The 22551-nt window shown below is 38.7% G+C and overlaps 2 protein-coding genes and 1 long non-coding RNA gene across 4 annotated transcripts in view; 1 reads left to right on the top strand and 2 right to left on the bottom strand.

Annotated features, from left to right (window-relative positions):
- Positions 1 to 22551, bottom strand: part of LOC306978668 — a 428827-nt gene that overhangs the window by 165910 nt on the left and 240366 nt on the right. The gene's annotated exons all lie outside the window — the stretch shown is intronic.
- ppifb (peptidylprolyl isomerase Fb) lies at positions 1089 to 5298 on the top strand. The gene is made up of 6 exons (XM_079577298.1): positions 1089 to 1352; positions 1449 to 1479; positions 3452 to 3540; positions 3634 to 3730; positions 4025 to 4100; positions 4935 to 5298. The coding sequence occupies exons 1-6, from the start codon at positions 1200 to 1202 to the stop codon at positions 5068 to 5070; spliced, it is 582 nt and encodes a 193-aa protein (XP_079433424.1). The 5' UTR covers positions 1089 to 1199; the 3' UTR covers positions 5071 to 5298.
- LOC306978653 (zinc finger CCHC domain-containing protein 24-like) lies at positions 13568 to 22516 on the bottom strand. 2 transcript variants are annotated; one of them, XM_079577308.1, is made up of 3 exons: positions 22466 to 22516; positions 15621 to 15785; positions 13568 to 13843 (listed from the first exon to the last, which is right to left on the bottom strand). In XM_079577308.1, the coding sequence occupies exons 1-3, from the start codon at positions 22478 to 22480 to the stop codon at positions 13724 to 13726; spliced, it is 300 nt and encodes a 99-aa protein (XP_079433434.1). In that variant the 5' UTR covers positions 22481 to 22516; the 3' UTR covers positions 13568 to 13723. The 2 variants fall into 2 exon arrangements, with proteins under 2 accessions (XP_079433434.1, XP_079433435.1); XM_079577309.1 differs by lacking the exon at positions 22466 to 22516 and adding an exon at positions 17299 to 17318 and having other exon boundaries at positions 13569 to 13843.

Below are 22551 nucleotides of genomic sequence, written 5' to 3'. Positions count from 1 at the left end.
CCCTGCAATTTTTTTTTTTTGGACATAAAAACAAATGGACATAATAATTTAGACAAAGTATTATATAACCAGATCAACCTTTAAAGGCACACATAGTCTATTTCAATTCAGTATGTTAGCTAGCCTTTTTTTTTAAAGAAGTCTCCAATACACGGCATTCCCAGGAAAACTCTGACAATGTCCACCTCAGATTCTATCAAAAAATTCTATAACAAAAAAGTCTAAATTAATGATAGAGTAGCCTATATAGCTTGCAAAATAGTAGCATACTTCGAATGAATATAATCAAAACCAAAAAGATAACAAAGCCTTTATTGATCTCACAACGGAGAAATGTACTTGTTTACATTCATCTCTTAGAAACACACAGGGTGTGCAAATAGGCAGAAAATGTGAGAAAAAATAAACAAAAAACAATGAAATAGTAAAATAGTGGTATCTTATGTACAATGACTACCAAGGTATAAACAGTTAATAATTAAGTAAACAGACTATAACAAAAAATGTTAAAGTCAGTGTTAGCAGTGCAGGTTTACTTCATAGTGCAAGTGATTGATAAAGTGATGCAGGTAAGTGATTTAAATACAGGGATTATTGTGTGTATTCTGCAAAGGGGTTATTCCACATGTTACTTTACAGTCTTGTGTCTGCTCTGTGCGGCCCGGGGCCCAGCACAGGGCAGCGTAGCAGAGAGAACAGAGGCTACCACAGAGTGATAGAAAGTCCTGAGCAGAAGGTGGAGACGACTTTGGCCTTTCTTGTACAGGGCATTAGTGTTGTGGGGCCAGTCCAGTTCATTGTGGAGGTTTGCTCAATTTGCTGGGCTCGACTTTGTAATCAATACCAAAAATGTAAACTTATAACACCTTTTACACCAAAAAGCAGTCTTAAGATCTATGTGAATAATGACATCATAATACTATTAGGCTACAATTTTATCAGTTAAGTCAATGTTTGATTTAAAAATGTTTATATATATGGACACACAAGTAGGTAATGTTTAGGAATATACAATTCACACTCGACACAGTAGGGGGCAGCATGCGCCAGTTTGGCTCCCAGTCCGCCAGTGACATCGACAGAAGAAGAAGAAGAACTTCCTGCGCTCGTGCGTGAGGCTGTCAGCGGCGTGACTTTGGAGCGTGTATCCCTGAAGCGCACCTCTTCCCCTGAGCCTTCTTATATCAAAGCTGGTGAAGATGCTGCTCATATCGAACCGAACCAAGCTGTGCTCCGTGCTCTTCACCGCGGCCCGTCTGTACAGCACCGGCCCGGCCTCAGCCAACGCCAACCCCGTGGTTTACTTCGAGCTCTCCGCGGACAACCAGCCTCTGGGACGGGTCACCTTTGAGGTAACCCCCGCGTGCTGCACTTACACAATGTTGACTTGGTGTCTTTTTTTCCCAAGTGGTACATTATGTTCACGTTTGGTCTTATTCTTTTTGCAGCTCAACGCAGAAGTTGTTCCCAAAACTGCAGGTAAGACATTTCTTTGCAGGCTGCAGGGAGGGCATGTCCGAACAAATAACAAATAGTTGCTTTAGTCTGTGTAATTATTCTGGAAAAGTGGCCTACAGCGATAACCACGTGACTGCTTTTTCTGTTTCAACTAAGAAGCTTCGTCAGCAACTAGTAGTATTCTAGCAACAGGCCAAATTTATACTGCTCACATTAAAGGTGCATCATGCAACTTTTTCTGCATATGAAAAAAAAATAACAGTGCGTAATTGACCTCGATGAAATGATAGCGTGCTATAACTATTGTGTGTGTTCATGTTGACGTGTTGCATGGGTGGTTAACATGGCACCTTAACTTTCCGTCATGGTGGCCTCTACAACTCTCCAGAATCAATTGTTTGTAGGTTTTCTAGATGAGCGGGTCCATCAGCAGTGTAAACCTTCCAAACAATTGATCCTGGAGCGTCATAGAGCCCACTGTGATGTAAAGTAAAGGCGCCATGCTGACCACTCACACAGCCGCTGGGTCACTGAAGGTCAAATGCACACAAATAAAATGTTGCATAATGGTGAATGGACTCAACTTATATAGCGCTTTTTTTCCTTCATCAGGCCCAAAGCGCTTTACAGTAAGGAACCAGTCACTCATTCACGCTCTCATTCATACACCAATATACTCAGACGCTGGAGGAAAGTAGGGTGAAGCGTCTTGCCCAAGGACACAATCACAGTGTACGTTTGCCTGAGCTGGGATAATGCACCTTTAAACATGGGTGCAACTGCAAGATAAACCCCTCCCTACTGGTGCGGTACAGTTTTTGACAGCTGCTAGAACAGTGGTTTTAAACTTGTGGGTCACAAAACCAATTTCTGTGAGTCATGAGCATTTCTTAGAAAACACTTCTTTCACTTCTTTCAATATCACCTATTCTTTGAGTTATTGTCACTCATTTTTACGTGTGGCTTAGTTAATGCTTAATCAACAACAATTTATGGAGAAAATTCAACATTTTACTTTCTTTATTGCAAATTCTAATTCTGTTTTGGGTCGAGGCTTGCCTTCCTGGTTGATGGCAGGTCCAGCGTCATAACTGTTGAGGACCACTGAGCTAGAAGGTCATTATTCGCTGACAAAGCTTTTTGGATGAGAGGTGAAACATCCAGAACAGTAAAACTACACTGAAGTGCTACACTGATGATGCCGTGAGCAGGGCCGGATTTAAATAAAATGAGCCCCGGGGCCCCCCATAATCAATCAATATTTATTTATTTATATAGCGCCTAACAACATCTGTGCATATACTGTATGTCTGTCTGTCGGATTTCTCTCTCTCTACAATGAAAGGATAAATGAATGATTTCTTTTTTTTATTATTTGAACATGCAGAAGTAACATCTTAAACATAGTATTAGTTTGAAAAAATGACAAATTTGTGGCCCTCGCGGAAGAACCTTTGCTACTGCCAGACTGGTGGCGGCGACACATTTAAAAAGGGGGTCTGGGGGTCCTCCCACAGAGAACTTTTTTATTTTAATGAGGGATTTTTGTGCATTTTCATGCATTTTAACAGACCAATAGGTACATGGTTCAGACCTTGTTGAGAACTAGTTTAGTCCTGGTTTAATCCTGGCTTAGTCCTGGTTTAGTCCTGGCTTAGTCTTGGCTTAGTCCTGGTTTATTCTTGGCTTAGTCCTGGTTTATTCTCAGGTTAAAAAAAAAACATCTGATTAATGTGAGGGTGTTTGCAAAGAGAGAAATAGTTTACAGCCCGCACAGAGCACTCTGCATTTTTCTCTGTAAGCCCAGGGGACCTTCAACCTGCTGGGCCCCTGGTCTTAGCCCCTGTAAGCCCCTTCATAATTCCGGCCTTGGCTGTAAGAGCATTTTTCTACGATGTAGATGTTTATCCCATTTATTATTCATGCAGCACGTGTTGAGGGTGTCTTATTACTAAATGTACTATGTTAATAACTGATTTTGTTTCTATCGCAGAGAACTTCCGCGCCCTGTGCACCGGAGAACATGGGTTTGGATACAAAGGCTCCATCTTCCACAGAGTCATCCCGCAGTTCATGTGCCAGGTTTGGGCCCTTCCCTTCTCTCTTCGGGGAATAGGTGACCGTGAATTGAAACAAAACCCGCGTTATTTGTTATTTATGTGGTATTGTTTTCAGGGAGGAGATTTCACAAACCACAACGGCACCGGAGGGAAGTCGATTTACGGATGGAAGTTTCCAGATGAGAACTTCAAACTGAAGCACACTGGACCAGGTGCATAATCCTATATTTATTTTTCTAGTAAATCAATCTACTTGCATTTCTCTAAAGGTCAAATGAATATCTGTAGAATTATTTTCACGCTTAATAGTATTTTTTCTATTACATCTGTGATCCACCAGATGGCAGTATATCATCACTATTGTTGACTGTTGACATTTTTTTTTTTGCCTTTCCAATAAGCCACAGTTTACAGTTTTATTTACATTTATCTGAAAGACAGGAACCATTAGGAGCAAAACAGTGGAGAAGTGATTGTGTAAACCTAATTGTTGTTTGTTTTTGAAGGTATTTTGTCGATGGCCAACGCTGGACCAAACACCAACGGGTCTCAGTTCTTCATTTGCACCGCTAAAACTGAATGGTGAGTAAAAATACAGCAAACCTGATACTTCCCATGTAGACTTAACCTATTAAGTAACTACCTAAAATCTAACCTCTACTACTGGTATCGAAAACCGGTACGGAAAAAGTATATTATACTGTGACCGAGTTTAATGCCTTTTGGTCACGGGGCAGCTTTAAAGGAAGTGACTTGGTTGTTTCAGCGCAAATAAATGATATAAATTTAAAAGAAATTGTCTTTTACCTAATAAATTAACCTCTTACTTACCTGCCTGTTGTCACTTTTTTAAATTCTTTGTCATCCCTTCTTTCTTCATGGCTTTATTTATTGCATTTTTGGCAATTTTTTCCCACTTTTTTGATGAGGTTTTGTCACTTTTTTTGTTGCCTTTTTGTAGCTTTTTTTATTGCGTTTTCGTAACATGTTTGCCACTTTTTTGTTGTGTATTGGTCGCTTTTTTTTATTGTTATTATTGCTTTTCTGGCACATTTTTGTCGCTCCGTTGTGGCTTTTTTGTGATGTGTGTTTTTTCCTGTGTTATTGTTGCTTTTACAGCGCGTCTTCGTCTCCATTTTGACCTCTTTTTTTTTTCAAGAAGCTTTTAGATTTGGGTAATGCCAAACTGGAGAACTGTTTGATTCAGGTGGGGGTTAAAAGGTTCGAATAAAATCTCCAGCATACTATATATCTTGCAAAGTGATATTGTTATATTAAGTGCATTCTGGCAAAAAGGCCTTGCTCAAGTGTAGAGGGGTGACATCATCAAAGGTCTCAAACCATCACAAATTTTAGCCCCAGTGAAATCCAGTGTCTTTTATGAGGATGAAACTCTCCCTCTTTTCTTCTCCTCAGGCTGGACGACAGACATGTTGTTTTCGGCAGCGTGAAGGAGGGCCTGGACGTGGTGAAGAAAGTGGAGTCTTACGGCTCTCGGTCTGGGAGGACCTCGAAGCGGATCCAGATCACGGACTGTGGGGAGCTCAAGTGAAACACGGACTCTTCTGCTGCCTGTTCAATGTGAAAGGAAGTTCAGACCTGGCGTAACTAACACGAGCCGGTTGACGTTAGTCAGATCATGGTCAGTTTTTCCTAATGGTACTTGACGGGTTTAACTGTATGAATAAGTAAGAATTGATGTGATGATATAATATATGAAAGGAGAAGCAGACAAGAGTGTTGATGTAAAGGCTAATAACTACTGCAACTCAACAGGAAAAAGTCATATCTTTTTGTAGTTCTTTTTAGCACTAAAAAGAACTACAAACTTATTTCAAGTAAATTGAGATTTATCAAAACATTTACAGCAAAATGAGATGCTTTTTTCATTCACTCAACCTCTTACCCCCCCTTAACCCAGCATTTTTTTGTCCATTTCGGCTTTGCCTGAATCTAAAAGCTTCATGACCGGAGAGTCAGCAGCCTGTTGGCCAGTGTGACGCCTCATTTGAAAGCTAAGGTCTACAAAATTAATCTTTTTTGTCGCTGCTTTTTTGTCTCGTTTTCATTGTTTTTTGTTGCCTTTTCAGCGCTTTCTTTTGTCGTGTTTTATCACTTTTTTATTGTGTTTTTGATGCGTCTTTGTTGCTTTTTCCTCACTTTTTAATCATGTCTTTGTCACTTTTTGGTTGCATTTACATCCTCGTTTTTGTCAATATTATGACACTTTTATCCAAGAAGCTTTTAGATTTGGGCAAAGCCAAATTGGAGAAAATGTGCTTGGTTCAGGCGGGGATTAAGAGGTACAAAAACAGGGGTTCCAAGCGGCATTTTTTTTAACTTGTATACTAAAATTAAGGGCAGATGTACTAAAAAAAATGACTCATTTCTAGTTTAGAAGTAAATGCAGCCCAGGAGAACTCTTTGGGTTTTTATACTTGTTTAGAACCACTTAAGCTATAGTCATAGGAGATCAGATCTGGTGGTGAGAGCCAAGATATATATTTGTTTTAATGTTATTTGCTGTCAATAGTTAGGGAACTGCTAGTCTTTCACAATATGCTTTATTTCATTTCCCATTTATGCTTTCAAATTGTGCCAAAATAAGAAAAATTATAAAAATCATGACAAATTATTTACTTTAGTCTGCTCCTTTCAATAATTTTACTCCTTTTCTGCTTCTCCAAAATGTCGCCACTTTCTCTCTCCCATAGACAAAACACTGGACATAAATAACTGTTATGAAACCTCAATGCAAACATCTGTAACTCGCTCTTTCTTAACTGCACCAAACTAAATGTGAAAGATTGTTTCTCGGGCTTTGGGAAATTGTCTTGAAATAAAGGCTTTTTTCTATTGAAGTATTTTGTTGCATGGTTATTTGATATGGTAGTAAATACAAGCTGGGGAAATGGAAACAAACTTTTTCTGCACACAGGACAGGAGCATGAAGTGGCACGTAATTCCTGAAACTCTTCTTTGCAGGGGACTTTGGTTTTGGTCTCAGATTTCAGCTCACAAACCATCACTGACTCACATCTGATTAACTTAGACCATAAATGATTTCTCCCAGATGTTTCAGAGAAGTGAAGAGTCCTGTCTAATGTGTGAAGATCAAAACCATTGGGAAAGGTTGAGTTTTCTATGATCATTTATGCTTCTACTGATGGTTGAAAGTAATGACGTTAAAGAGGCAAATCAACAATCAAACAATATATTTATTCTCACAAAATTACTTTTAAAAGAACAGCGGTGTGTAAACAGTGCAAAACATCTAAATGCTAAAGTCGTAGATGCAACCAGCTTTTGATCCACTATATTCAACATTGTAAAATACAAAGAACATTATTCTAGGAATGAACAGACTAACATTAGAAAATAGCATACTGTACATAAAATAATTTTTTCACAATCTGAACATAAAGTGAACACTGATCTTTTCATTTATTCTTTAAAACTAACAGAAAATACTAATAAGGACTATATAAAAAATAAAGTATACTTTTTCACTCAGTGGTACATGTAGTGGCCGCACCTGTACTGCGGCTTTTGGCACATTTCACAGAAGTCCATATGATGTGTTCCTTGTTCATACCATTCTTCTTCTTCATGTGATTCTCTCTTAATTGGCTTTTCCTCAAGTTGTTCATCATTCAGCTCTTTCGGTTCTCCATCTTGCTCATTACCCTGCCCCAATTTGACCTGTGGAAAAGACTTGCATTACATTTCTATGTTTTTCCTAAATCTACCATTCTTAAAAGGGAGATTTCAGAATTTTTGACATAGGGCCTCATTTCCTAGTTATCCAGAGTGTTGCTGATTTCTGGAGATTTTTTTTTTTTTTGTAATTCATGCAGTTCTTATATTTGAAGAGTTTCGTGGCGCTAGGCTAATGCAAGGCTAGCGCATTTCTATGGTATCAGCTAGCCTGCATTAAAGACAGTCTGACCCGCTCCACAGAGCACCTGAGGCAAATCACTTATAACACCAGACTAACCATATAAATGTCTGTCGATATAATTTTTGGAATATAACTGACCTTGCATCACATGAATGATCGCATTTTGAGGGACTATTTTCTAACAGATCACTCCGCCACTTATACCCACAAAGCTGATGCTGCTCAAATATGTTATTTTTAATGCAAAATTGTTAAAATTATTCTATTGACAGACATTTATATGGTTAGTCTGGCGTCTAGTCAGGTGCACTGTGGAGCGGGTCATACTGTTTTTAATGCAGGCTAGCTGACACCATAGAAATGCACTAGCCTTGCACCACGAAACTCTTCAAATATAAGAACTGCATAAATTACAAAAAAAATATCTCCAGAAATCAGCAACACTCTGGATAACTAGGAAATGAGGCCCTCTGCCAATAATTCTGAAATATGTCAATGTCAATTTTATTTATAAAGCACATTTAAAAACAACCATTGTCGACCAAAGTGCTGTACAAGAACAGTAACAATATGTACAATAAACACAATAAAAGTTAAACACAGGTAATATATAAAAGGCACAAACTGTATCTGGTCTACATGGAACCGAAGGCCAAAGCAAAAAGATGAGTTTTTAATTTGGTTTTAAACTCCTCTACAGACTGAGCCGAGCGCACATGTAGAGGAAGGCTGTTCCAAAGATTAGGGGCCACTGAGAAGGCCCGGTCACCTCTGGACAGACGCTTGGATTTAGGAACAGACAAAAGAAGCTGGTCAGCAGACCTCAGAGCTCTGGAAGGACAGTAGAGCTGCAGCAGTTCTGACAGATACTTAAGTGCCAGCGAATTTAGGCATTTAAAAACAATCAGCAGAATTTTAAACTTGATACGAAAGGGAACTGGTAGCCAATGTAAAGAGGACAGAATGGGAGTGATGTGCTCCCATTTTCTTGTGCCGGTCAGCAGGCGGGCTGCGGCATTTTGGACTCCCTGCAGGCGCTGGAGGGATTTAAGGTCCAGCCCTGTGTAAAGGGAGTTACAATAATCCAACCTTGAAGTGATGAAGGCGTGTATCGCCTTTTCTAAGTCTTTTTTTGGCAAGTATCCCTTTAAAATCCAACAAGGTGGTTCTGATCTCGAGCCAAGCTATTTTTTTAGAGCTCGTTATCATGTTAATACTTTTCCCTCAATAAAAACCTGTTTGGAGTTGTGTAATGAACGGACCTGTTTATGGGGGTACACAATGACGTAGCAGTTTTCGCACTCCTGTCCAGTGTTGGCCCAGGTGCTGTTGCTGGTCCATCTTTTATTACACCTGAGACATCGGAACTTTCCCCAAGCTCGGTGTCTCCCCTGGTACGGCGTCAGGAATAGCTCAGGGAGATCCTAAAAACAAAAAAGGACCTGTTGACCCATGACATGTCTCGAAAGGTGATGTTTTTGTATTGGAATGGAAGCGTATTAATACAGCACTTTTCTCATGTGTTAAAGTAAGAATGGAAGAAGAAATGTTATGATGTATTTATATTTATATGTATTATTTATGATAAAATACTATTGGTGTTCACTGGGGATCATGAGACAACCCGATCATGTCTCATGAGCGGAAGGTCGGGGGTTTGAATTAGGGATGTACCTCTTTGATACTGGTATCGGACTGGTATTGTACTTTTTCAGTATCGATAATATCTAATACTCAACTGATGCATGCTGTATGTTAGTTTTAACATCCACAAACGTATTTTTGATCACCGTGCAAAATGCAACGGCTAGCAGCAGCAAGCTAAAGTTAGCAGCAGCATGCTATTGTTCGCTGCAACTAATCAAGGTCCCTGTCCCATGGATAATGACAAAAATCCAGTGATCTTTGTTAAATGTTTTTACAATAGTTTATTAATAGATATAACTGATCTGTAACATCATGACAAGAAAATATAAGAATTGATCTCAGAATGAAGATAAGAGGATCAGTCACTTTTTCACTCAGAGAAAGATACTTTTAAAAAGTCTATTAGTATCGGTTAATATCGGCAGATTCTCAAACCCTCAGTATCGGAAGCTAAAAAGCTGGATCGGTGCATCTCTAGTTTGAATAACAGCTCCTGAAGACGCCCACTGTCGTTGTGTCCTTGGGCAAGACACTTCACCCACCTTGCCTCCAGTGTCTGCGTACAATGGTGTGTGAATGAGAGTGTGAATGGGTGAGTGGTACCCTGTTGTAGAGCGTTGGTTCCCAAAGTGAGGTCCAGGGCCCTCTGGGGGGCCTCAGAGGCACTAAAGGGGGGCCCTCAAAGCTTCTCTACAAAACAAGCAAAATGAAAAAAAATATATATATATCATTTTGAAAAAGGAAAAATACATTTATTTTGACTAATGCACTAGTTTAAAACAGTATTTAGCCTTCAGTCATTGCTAGATGTTACTTTGTATGTGATTTTAGCTGTTCAATAATAAAAAATTCCTTTGAACGGAGTAAATTATTATGATTTCGGGAGCCCTGAGTGATTATTTGATTAATAAGGGGGGCCGCGATGTCCTTGACTTTGGGAATGGGCTGCTGTAGAGAATTTTAGGCCCAATGAAGCAAGAAAAGTGCTACATAAGCTGTGACCATTAACAATTTGCTTTTATATATGAAACATAAAATAAAATTGGAAGAAATAATATTGTAATAAATATAAAGGACATTTTGGAGCTTGTTGCCATGTTACAATCTCATTCCTTCAAAAAAAAAAAAAAAAACATACGTGGAATTGGGTTGCGAGCCATTCATGCATGTTTGAATAATCTTACACAGGAAATATTCACTTGCTGCAGCAGACCTCCTCTACAGCACCAGCAAAAACATCATTCGAAGCTTCACTGCTAGAAAATAAATCTGATGGATTTGTTGCTCCTGCCGCCATGTGACGATCTCGGGATAAATGAATCCCACGTGTGAGCCAGGGTAAAGTGTAATTTAATGACAAAAATCTATATATACACACACGTTTAAACCCAAATGCACCTTCAGTCAGTTTCTCAGTCAGGCTGGGAAGAGCAAACTCCTGATTAGACATTGCAACAAAACAAACTCATTTCGGCTTCAGGCTGATGTGGTTGGATGGATTGTTTGGGATCTGATCGAAACTCTCAGCTCAGCTCCATTTCTGTTTTAGGCTCTTTGGAAGGACTAAACTGGGACTCATTAAAGGAGGACTGATTAAGAACGGAGTCGGGACTAACCTGTGCGTGAGGGGGGTAGAAGTTGACAACATTGACGTTAAACAGATTGGAAGCTCGTCGTCTCCAATCATGGTACGGTGTCAGGGCTCGATAGAGTTTATCCTAAAAACAAAATAAAGAACAGTGTCTTAAATATGTCATTGTAATTGTGTGTAATAGGATCAGGGCATAAGAGCTATGTATTTGAGGAATTCAGATGCAACCAGTGTTAATTTCGTCGACTAAAATATTTAGTCTTAATTTTAGTCAAAGTGTTATTTTTGACGACTAAAATTGGACTAAAACTAAATTTAAAGTTTTTCATGAGACTAAAACTGTGACTAAAATGTTGTGATATTTTAGTCGACTAAAAAAAGACTAAATAAAAATGAAAAGGAGAGACTAAAATCATCCAAACTTCTATTGACCGTCTGAAAGAGCCTCAGATCATTTAAATTCACTGCCAAATGAACAGGTTTGTGCTTTGTTCATGTGGAGCAGCTCCATGAAGCAGAGGAACAAGATTAAATATGATTATAATGAATGTCATCAATGCAAAGTCGACTAAATTCGTCTTAAATTTAGTCGACTAAATTTACTTGCAATTTTAGTCGACTAAAACTAGACTAAAATTGAAGATATTTTTTTGACTAAAACTAGTCTAAAATCGAATTACATTTTCGTCAAAAGACTAAAACTAAATTAAAAGATGTTGTCAAAATTAACACTGGATGCAACTGTATGTGTTTGGGTGGAGTCTCCTGGGAGCACCTGCACCTGATCCTCAATCAGACTCCATTCATAGACTCAGGGCACCTGCCAGATTGTTACATCTGACACACGGTTACTGTTTTTTTTGGAATTCTACTTACCCTTCTCCTCCTCACTGTCGTTGCCTACCTGGTCTACAACTTACCTGAGAGATTCTGGCAGCTCCACCACCCGCCCCCCCCTACTCACCTGGACAATAAATACTTACCTTTAGCCTTTTGCTCCTCGTCTGGTGTCCATTTGTTGGAACAGAAATAACTTTATTTGCACAGCACCGTTCACAGACATGGTCAGAAAGTGCTTTTACATAGGGCAATTTACATTTCACTCTATGCTCGGTTGTGGTAAGTTTGCCAAGTAGCCACAGCTGCCCTGGGGTAGACTGACAATCTGCACCATCCACTCACTCACTCTTATACAGAACACATACCCTACCAAACATGTTTTTAGTGGTTATTCATGCATTTTAAACAATATGCATGCTTTTTACATCATGCAATTATACAAAATGACATTGTAACATAACTTCATTAGCCTGAAAAGTTTTGTAACCCGGATGTTCTGAGTCATAGCTGCACAGGATCCATCATTGTGCAGACTTGATTTGGCCTTTTGATCCAAAATAGTCTCCAAATAAAAGTGGTCCAAACTCAAGCCTGTTGTGATCGTCAAGGAAGGATATTTAAGCTAGCAAATTCTGCACGATTCCACTTGACTTCAGTAACTATTTAAATTTACCGCCATCTTTAGTCTCACTTTTTTTTTAAACGATCTCGGCTTTCACCGGTCACGAACAAAACGCACGTGTCGAATACCTTTCTTATGGGACCCATAGCGCTGATTTATCCGTCTTTATCCTTTGTTTTGAATTCGCTCGTGCAGGTCTGATCGGGTCACGCTGGTGCAGTCTGCAAGTTTTAAATGGCCAGGGCGGGGCGAACCATTACGGAGGGAGAACGGGGTGAAATAAAAATAAATGAATACATTAACTTTATTTTGATCTTTCAAAGAACAAGATGTTTTTGCATAGAGATGACAGCTAATATAATGAGTAAAAAGAAAGTGTGTTTGACAGAGAACTGACGGAATCACGTGATCTCGTCCGTGCACATGGATGACACACATGGACAGGTAGGCAGTTTAACCTCTTAACTCCCGCCTGAACCGAGATGATCTTTTTCCTCAAGTCATCAGATTTTTTTTTTTCCATCATTTTTTTGTGGGGTATTCAACTCATTTTTGTAACTTTTTGGTCATTTTTTGTCACATTTTTGTCAAATGTTTGTAATTTTTTTGTAAAAATTTTATCACATTTTTGTCCTTTTTTCGTCCTTTTTTTATCGCATTTTTTATCGCATTTTTGTCACATTTTTGTCTTTTTTTTGTCATTTTCTTTCACATTTTTGTCATTTTCTTAATCCATTTTTTGTCATTTTTTTGTCACATTTTTGGCACATTTTTGGCAAGTTTTTATCACATTTTAGTCATTTTTTTGGTCATTTTTTTGTCAATTTTTTATCGCATTTTTGTCACATTTTTGTCTTTTTTGTCATTTTCTTTCACATTTTTGTCATTTTCTTAATCCATTTTTTGTCACATTTTTGTCATTTTTTGTCACATTTTTGGCAAGTTTTTATCACATTTTAGTCATTTATTTGGTCATTTTTTGGTCACATTTTGTCAATTTTTTGTCACATTTTTGTCACGTTTTTATCACATTTTTGTCATTTTTTAATCCATTTTTTGTCATTTTTTTGTCACATTTTGTCACATTTTTGTCTTTTTTTGTCAATTTTTTGTCATTTTTTTTGTCAAATTTTTGTCGCTACGACCGTAAAAATAATATATTGTTCAAAGATACTAATAAGTAACGTTAAAGGTCCTTGTAAATGTAAAGCCTGCCTAATTCTTTGTTCTCTCTGTTGCATGATTATGTTTTGTAGGGAACACGATCAGAAGAATCAGACTCACAATAGGTTTTAATGCCATTTTCAGTGACAGGGTTCACAAACAAGGGATTTTTCTGTGGTGCAAAGAAGCAACATGAAACATAAAGATAAACAGTAGCATTACAAAACGACAAGTGTGTGCAATAAAAATAGACAAAGATTACTCAAATATGCATGAATGAAATTAGGAAACAACACAGCTCCAGGCGTGTCTATCATGAGGGAAATAGTGGAACACCAGAAAAAAAGATAACATGGCTTCATTTTGGTGCCTCGAAGTATCTAAAAGTGCAGTTTAAGCAGGTCTGTTGCGCTGAGCAGTTCCTCCATGTTGAAACCCGGTCACCAGCGGCTGCGGATGCGACAGTTGTGGCCCAGTTTCTTGCACTTCTCACAGAGGTGCTGAAGGTGCTGCTTGGTGTCGTCTGATACGTCCAGTCCATCCGGCTTCTCCAATGGACGCTGCAGGAGGAGAGCTTGAAGTTACTCTATGAACTCATTTTGTACTTCACAAACCACCATAGAAAATAATGACCAACTTTAAGTGACTATGCGGGTCTTAAATATTACCAAAGTCAAACTGTTCATAGAGAGCAGGATAACTTTGATTGTAAACCACAAAAATGGCAATAATCCGAGAATAAACTAAAGCAGGACTAAAGCTGTTACTGAACTAAACTATCTACTAAAGCCATAGGTCCACCTGTCGCTCTCTTGGTTGCACTGCACAGTTACATAGACACAGACCTTTGTCCCCGTCCCACCTGTTTAGATAATGTCCCACATATTCAACAAAGTTAGATTTACATAGAGAAAGAAAGTTTTTTGAGTCATTACAGGAACTGTGATGCGACTGAAGCACTACAGTTGTTTCAAGTAGGCATTACATCTGAATTTATTTATCTTGTATGCCATAAATTCATAAGAAAAAGAAAAAAAATGATGATCCAAAGCATATTCGACTAAATGTTTTTATGAAATGTTCAATATTATTTTGCCAGATTTTTCTAATATCCAAATTTCACTCCATTCGTCGGCGTTTAAAGCAGTACTAAGTAACTCATGCCCCTAGAGGCCATAAGCGCCACTGCAGGTGTCGTAGCATGTTACGTTTTTTTTTACTCATTAATTGTCCGTGAGAGTAACTACTACACTGACACAAGAGAGGGATATTGTACATCCACAATGGAGACATTTTTTGCACTCAAACATGGCTGTAAATACTGTTTAAGTGGCGCTAGCTCGCAGTTAGCTTCGCCCGTTAGCTTGTTAGCTTCTACTTTGTGATTCCATTAGTGTGTATTGGTGGCTCTGACCCGGAACAGGCAAAGTTGCAATTGTGGTTTGCAGGCCAGAGACACCGGGGAAGATAAAAGACCCCTCAATCATCCCATTAACACTTGTGTTACCCCCCAGAGGGACTACAGAAAGGATTTTTTAAGTTACTTAGTTCTTCTTTAAAGCAGTACTAAGTAACTTGTTTACCTTAATAAATCCTTTTCATAGTCCCTCTGGGGTAATACAAGTGTTAATGTAATGACTGGGGGGTCTTTCATCTTCCCCCGGTGTCTCTGGCCAGAAAACCACAAGTGCAACTTCACTCTCACCGGGTCGGAGTCACCAATACACACTAATAGAATCATGCAGAAGAAGCTAACGGCAAAGCTAACTGTGGGCTAGCGCCACTTAAAAAGTATTTACAGCCACGTTTGAGTGAAAATAAATGTCTCCATTGTGTAATTAGATGTACAATAACCCTCTCTCCCTTTGTCTTTTCTGTGTAGTATTTACTCTCACGGACAATTAATGAGTAAAAAAACACAACATGCTACGAGACATGCAGTGGCGCTTATGGCCTCTAGCTATTTTTGCATATAACGTGTAATATTGTTTTCTAACTTTGTGTTCTAACAATCTTTTGTGACCCATTTCTATCTGTTCACGTGACCTTGATGTAATGTACGTTTTAATTTCTCATGTCTTTCCCACTGCATCACATGACTTTTCCCACTTTCACTATTCACCAAAAGCTATTCTTCTATCTGACTTTTCTTCATCAGTAGGCAATGAAAACTGCTCTACAAAACCATCTGATCAGACCAGTTCCCATGAATTCTTTATCCAAAACTTGAAACTCATTGTTACTTGTAATGAACAGGCATTTGTACGAGCTCTAAACCACGACCTAACCCGGGATAGTCTTTAGCATCAACCCAGCCGGGACAGGACCAGGACTGACCTGTTTATGGGGGTAGACTTTGATGTTGCACGTTTGGCAGTCCTGTCCCATGTCGGCCCAGGAGTTTCCACTCATCCACTTCCTATTACATTTGGAACATTGGTACTCCCCAAAACAGCGCCTGTCCCCCTGGTACGGAGTCAGGCCAGCTCCTTGGGAACGAGTCTGAAAAGAAAAAACAAACACAGATCAGTTTGGTGTAAAGATTTGGACTCAAAGTTATCAAATAAAGAAGAAAAAAAAAAAGCATTGTTTTTAAACCAGTTGTGCAATGTTTGCTCAGGCACATACGGTCTTTATATGAGGAGGAAGTGAGGAAGTGGTATTACTTTTAGATATAATATAGAACAGGGGTTGGCAACGTCAGCACAGAACCTCTGGCCCCCAATATGATTTTGAGAAATATTATTATACCAATAAGGGATCTTTTTATAGTGTATTTTTTAAATGTCTTTGCAGAACATCCCACTTGGTCATATATGATGTAAAACAGTGATTCTCAACTGGTGGGTCGGGGCTCAAAAGTGGGTCGTGAGCCTGTAGGGAACTTTTTTTTCAATATTTTCCATCTGAAACTACACGGAAACACATTGGAGTCTGTTTGGAGTCTTAAAAGCAAATCTACGGCTTGTTAAAAAAAAACGTGTGCGGTAAATACAATATCTTATAAGATATATGACAAATGTCATTAAGGTAATGGCGGGTCTCACTTTAGAACCACTGATGTAAAACATTGGCATTTGCAGAAAATTGTTCTTAATTTTTGGCTACAATGGTGAGGTTCAGACCCTGATGTTTTGGCTATGATGAAAATCGGCCCTCTGTGATGCAAACTTGCCGACCCCTGATATAGAAGAAATAACACATGCTAGATAGTTAAATATTTTAAATCATCTCCCCTTTGGTTGGTTACTTTTTTTCTTCCTTTTTATTCTTGTTCAAATCAAATAAATGATGAGTAAGTATGAATAGAATAAACAGAAGCTGCATTGGTACGGGGTTATGTGAGGTCAAGTGGGACGTCCTTTGTCTCACAACAACACGGACTCAGCCAACCTTAAGTTTCATTTCACTCTAGTTTCCTCTGAAATTGAAACCAATCCAGTGACTCCAGAAATAGATCAACGTTATCATAACAGAGTGACAGCACTTCTGCGAACACAAAATGCTTAAAGAGGTGTTCATGAATTAAAATAAGCACCGGATTTGCAGGGATTTGGCAAAATGTTGCACCAGCCTCATGGAAAACAGGATGAACCGCACCCAGCTTATTCTGCTCGAAGTTCCTTTTAGAGAGTCATCATGAAAGCCATGTTTTGATGTGAAGGAGTAGGTCTATCTTTCATTGATCGTGCAGAATTACAAAGATTGCCTTTAGTTTCTGACCAAATAAACAAGATTTATTCAAAACATAATCCAGAATTTAAGATATGTTTATCATAAAGAGAAGTATAATAATGTGGTCTAAAGCTCAAGAAATCTTCTGAGTTTCCTCCAAAAGAAACACAATCATCCAGACCATTTTTGATTATTTAAACCACTATTTTTACAAGATGCTATATCTTTCAATATCAATAAAATAAAAAATAAAAATCTTGTTTAATTCTACACTGTTTCTTCTAGTTTCTAGTTTACACACAGTTTACACATTCAAGTCCAAGAAGGTTCAGTGTCATACCTTATTTGTGTTCATTTTTCTGTTCTGTCTGTCGTCTTCCTCGGATTGATTACTTGCTCACTCACTCAACTCACTGCTACAAGCTGCTTTTATACAGGACTGAACCTCATGTCCTCATGTCCGGTGGGACGTCCCGTATTGGTGCAACAGCTGACAGAATAACACTGGTGATCAAGCAAGCACTTAAGTTTCACTTTCCATTCCTCTGAAATTGAAACCAATCCAGTCAGTTTTTATTCACCCACAATGGTGTAAGAATGATGCTGAATCATGTCCTATGAATGAAAATAGCCATGAGATTGTCATGACTTTGTAATTTAATCCACAAATGCATGTTTCAAACGCTTTTGAAATCAAGATAAAATGTATGGTGTCATGCACATTATAAATATGTCAAGGAGCATTTACATTTGAGAGAAATTAACTGCTAAACTAAATAAAAGTGCAGATATATGAGTGTAATAATGTAAAAAAGAGAAACAAATGAAGTTTCCAACAATGTATTTAACATGTTTGATACATAAAATTACAACTTAAGTGTTAATGTTAATCAATATTAACTTAAGGAGTTAAAGTATTTGAAAGAACAGAGGTATTCAGAGGTTTTCAGTGGAAAATATAATCTAAATGTAAATGTAGCATTTTCAAACAACAGCTTTTGATCCACTTGAATATTGTATAATGCAGCATTATTTTAGGAAAAAACAGTTTAAACATGAAGCTTCACTCAGGCTGAGGTGCCAAAATAAATCTTGGAAAACCCAATTCAACCTGGATAGACTCAAACAGACAAAAGCAGCGATTAGGAAGATTTATTGACATGTAAATAGTTTTGTCGATCAGACCCCGGCGGTCGACATCGATGTATGAAAGTCAGTATGGATGAGCAGGTTGGAGTTTAAGATGTCTTCCTCGGAGCCTGGACACTGGTGGTGGTATGGAAGACCTGTGAAGATGCAGCAGGGAGAAGCCGTGGACGAAAGAGGCGGAGATGGGGCGGAGGAGGGTCGCAGCACAGCTGGGAAGCGAACGAACCATGATTGCTGAGGCTTAAAAGCGGGACCGAGGGCGATGATTGGCTGCTGCAGAGGCTCTTCGGTTGATGGAGGTGTGGCCCTCTCTGAAGCATTCATTGGCTGGAGGTGATGCTGAAATTAGTCCACCATGTTGAATTAACGCCTAGGCTTCATTTATCACGAACCACATTCACATCTGAACCTAAAGTAAACGCTTTACGAAGTTTAACCTGTTTTTCAACAACAAGCCATCAAGCCCAACTCCGATCTCTTCATTTAAGTAACTAAGAAACATTTGTGCTTTTTTTTTTCCTTTTGTTCTTACTGACTAAAGCTGAAAATCAGGAACACTTGTAAAAAAAAACATACATCGACAGGGGCTGTAGTCTCGGCAGCTGTAGCCCAGATCTTTGCACATTTCACAGAGGTCTTCAAGATGTGGTCCACCAGAATGCGTCATATTCTCCAATTTCCTCTAGAGAGAAGATTTTTTTTTTTATATACTTTGCTGTATCAATAATCTCAAAATGGGCAGGGTTATTTTGGGCCGGATGAAAACTTTCATCTCAGTTTTAGGCTGTTTTAAGAAGGACTAAACCGGCATTACAAGAGCTGAAGACGGACTGACCTGTGCATGGGGGTAAACGTTGATCATACAATGAATGCACTCCTGGCCCTTGTTGGCCCAGGAGTTGCCACTGCTCCATGTGTTATTACACTCAGGACATTTGAACTCCCCCCAACAGCGCCTTTTCCCCTGGTATGGGGTCAGGCCTCACTCACTAAGAACACAATTAGGAAACTGTAATCATGGCAAGAATAAAGATGACACACATGACATGATCATATTGAATGATAATGTTTCTGTTATAGGCTGCATTTGTAATGTAATAATACGGCCAATATTTTTAAAGGAATAGTTCACCATTTTTCCATATTGTGATATGTTGCCTGAGCTTAGACGAGTTGATACGTAGCTGTCTGGTCTTTGTGCCCGTAAAAGAGCTTGGTGGCTTCCAACTTCATCCCTGTTTGGAGCTATAGGAATACATTGGGAGAGGCCAAGTACTAACATCTTTGGTCTTTTTGCGTGACTGAGGACACGCACAAAGACCAGACAGCTCAGGTAAGAACATATCTCAGTATGTGAAAACGGTGGCCTGTTCCTTTAATCTATTTACATTCTTTCTGAATTGTTCTCTAAACAATTCAATATTCTCATATCTCATGTCACATCATCTATATTTTTCTGGTATATCCTTTGGAACTTATAGGATTTTTATATTTAAACAGTTACTCAGTACTCATAGTAATAAAGTAGCCTTTTCATCAAGTACTTGCTTGCTTGCTTACTTACTTACTTCATCATGGTGAATCCGCTGCACTGTCGTGGATCCTCTGCCCCCCCTCCAGTAAATGCTCAAATAATTGCTTGAGACCTAATTTGTGCACATGGTTCCGAATAACATTTCTGACATGATTCTTCACATTATGTGATATGGCATCAGCAGGCTGAACAGTGCATTTAGGCTTAAATGAACAACAGGTAGCCTAACACTCCACCCAGCCACTGCCGGCTTTGGAGAGCAACAGGTCGGTGCGGGCACTTAATACCTTGGGCATCTTTACGTATTTGTTTATGCCAGTCTGGCATAGTCCTCGCACACAGGGTCTGAGCCGCGCTATCTCCTATCTCCAGAACGCACTGAGCACATTTGGCAGGAGCGCAAACATAGGCTACAGATGCGCTCCTGGGATAACCGTGCGTAAACGGCACTTGACATGGCCAAAGCGCACGAGGTGTTTATGAACGTGAGCAGAGCGAAAGCCAGATGCTGATCGCGGGTCAATAGCGTTTGGAATTTATCTTTTAGCCAAAGCACTCAGATCTACTAAAGTTTTATTAGCGCTATTCTCCTAATCAAGACAGTTTCACTTCCGGGTATTCGAGTTGACGCAGAAAAGTATTCAGCGTAATCTATAAAAGTTAATTGTTATATTGTCTTTGTTGGCAGAGTCTATTCTCAAGTGAATGTCTTATATAGACACAGGAGAAAAAAAAATAGTCAGTATATTTTTACACAATATGTAAATCTCAATTTTTGATTTTGCAGATTGCTTTTAAAATCGAAAATACAATGAACGCAAAAGTACACGGACCTTGAATCCACAATATTAATTGTGTACGATATCTACCATTGACTATATGTACCAATAAGCATATACAAATGAACCAGGACGCTTTATTTGCATAAGCAGAGGTGGGTAGAGTAGCCAAAATATTTACTCAAGTAAAAGGAACGTTACTCTGAATTCATTTTACTCAAATACAAGTGAAATGTAGAGGCTAAAACCTTAAACTTGGCTTTATTTATATTTCGTCGCTGAAAAATATAGACAATTTTGGACATTTTTATGCATAAGAATAAATGAACACATATAATGACAGAAAGCATGCAAAACAACATTCTCTCTATATCTATGTAGGGCTGGGCAAATCATTGAATTCTAATCTAATCGAGATTTCAATAAAGGTTGATCACGATAATCGCGTGGTATAATATAAAGTGATACCCAATTATTTTTGCTCAGGTAAGAGTACAGATACTTCATTATAGTTTTACTCAAGTAGAAGTAAAAAGTACTGCATGATAAAGCTACTGTTTCTTCTGTAAGAAGAAAGTCACTCAATATTCGCAATTCACAGCTGAGTCCCAAGTTAGGGTTTCGGTTCAATCTTTACCAAAAATGTTGCAGAAATTCCGTGACAGCCCCATTGTTCACCACTCAGAACATTAAAGAAATAAGTGGAAATCTAGCATGTTAACGTCATATGGCTGTTTTATTATCATCCTATTTATATATGGCTTTTTCCTCAAGTTTCCACATGTTTTTTTGAGTTTTTTATTATTATTTTTTTTACAGAATTTAATGATTTTAAGGACCTTTTCTTCTCTTCCCTTCCTGGAAGCCTGATGGATATTACAGTGCAAACAACATATCTTAAATAGTTTAATATCAGTCTAGAATGGCTCCTGCCGAAATCATCCAAGAAGAAGAAAATGCACTTTTAGCATTTCTCACGAGGGGAAAAGTTCAAAGCTTCACATCGGCCTCTCAAAGTCTTTCAAAGTGCCACATGAACATGAGGTGATTAAACATGGTCACTCTTCAAGGCAGTTGTAGCCGAGTCTCCTGCACTTCTCACAGAGGCGCTGAAGGTGCTGTTTTCTTTTATCTGATTTATCCAGTTCCTCCGAGGCCTCCAATGGATACTGTGTACAAATACAAAAACAACCACTGAAAATAATACGTACATTTGTCATCTTCAAGCGACTAAAATGGACAGTGCCTTTCAGTCATGTGACTATTGTTGTTATGGCGGCCATTTTGAATACCGAAGTAGAATTATGCAGTACTAGGCCTACGTCAGGTAACAAAATAAAACAAAGACAACTGACTGGCAGTGGCATTTTAATGTACTCGTAACCATTGCTCCGATCACAAAGAAATAACCTAAACCAGGTCTAAATCTGGACTTAAGCGGGACTGACCTGTTTGTAAGGGTAGACGTTGACGTGGCACGTTTTGCACCCCTGTCCCATGTTGGCCCAGGAGTTGCCGCTCATCCATTGCCTATAACATAAGTGGCATTGGTACATCCCAAAACAGCGCCTCTTCCCCTGGTACGGAGTCAGGCCTTTTGAACGAGCCTGGAAAAAAAAAACACAGGATTCACCCTCACAGAAAAGTGGATAAGGGAGGCACTGGAATCTAAATGTTTCCATGCTGGGCCTCCTCAGGCACATGGGGTCTTTGTATAAGGTCATTAGTGATTAGTCAGATTTATTTTTCATGAACATCCATTTATTATTCTTAATTGTTTGTATTTGTTCATTTATTTGCTTGTTAGAAGTGGGCCCCCTGTCTGCGATATAGGGCCAAGTTGAGCCTTAACCTGCCTCTACTTTTATAATGCATTTATTACTTGCATTACAACAGCATTTTTAAGGCGTTGTCAGAATGGATCTTCTTCAAGTGATGACCTGAGGAAGATCCACTTTTATCAAAACATTGTCTGAATAAATTCAGTTTCATTATAGTCTAGCTTACAATTTACAGTTAAAATCCAAAATAATTTGTTGCCATACCTTCTTTTTTGTCATTTTTCTGTTCTCTGTCTGACGTCTTTCTCGGATTGACTACTTCACTACGGAAGCGCAAAGGTGCTTTAAAA

Source organism: Gobius niger, assembly GCF_951799975.1.
Source record: "Gobius niger genome assembly, chromosome: 19".
Taxonomy (NCBI): domain Eukaryota; kingdom Metazoa; phylum Chordata; class Actinopteri; order Gobiiformes; family Gobiidae; genus Gobius; species Gobius niger.
The sequence above is the reverse complement of the archived record's forward strand: the minus strand, read 5'-3'. Positions and strand labels throughout refer to the sequence as shown.

Excerpts from the sequence above, each read along its gene's own strand:
- ppifb (XM_079577298.1), top strand. The coding sequence starts at position 1,200 with ATGCTGCTCATATCGAACCGAACCAAGCTGTGCTCCGTGCTCTTCACC. Across the intron at positions 1,353-1,448 it reads TGGGACGGGTCACCTTTGAG|CTCAACGCAGAAGTTGTTCC; the intron begins GTAACCCCCGCG and ends TTCTTTTTGCAG. Across the intron at positions 1,480-3,451 it reads AGTTGTTCCCAAAACTGCAG|AGAACTTCCGCGCCCTGTGC; the intron begins GTAAGACATTTC and ends TTTCTATCGCAG.
- LOC306978653 (XM_079577308.1), bottom strand. Across the intron at positions 13,844-15,620 it reads AAGTCTACCCCCATAAACAG|CGTCCATTGGAGAAGCCGGA; the intron begins GTCAGTCCTGGT and ends CTCCTCCTGCAG.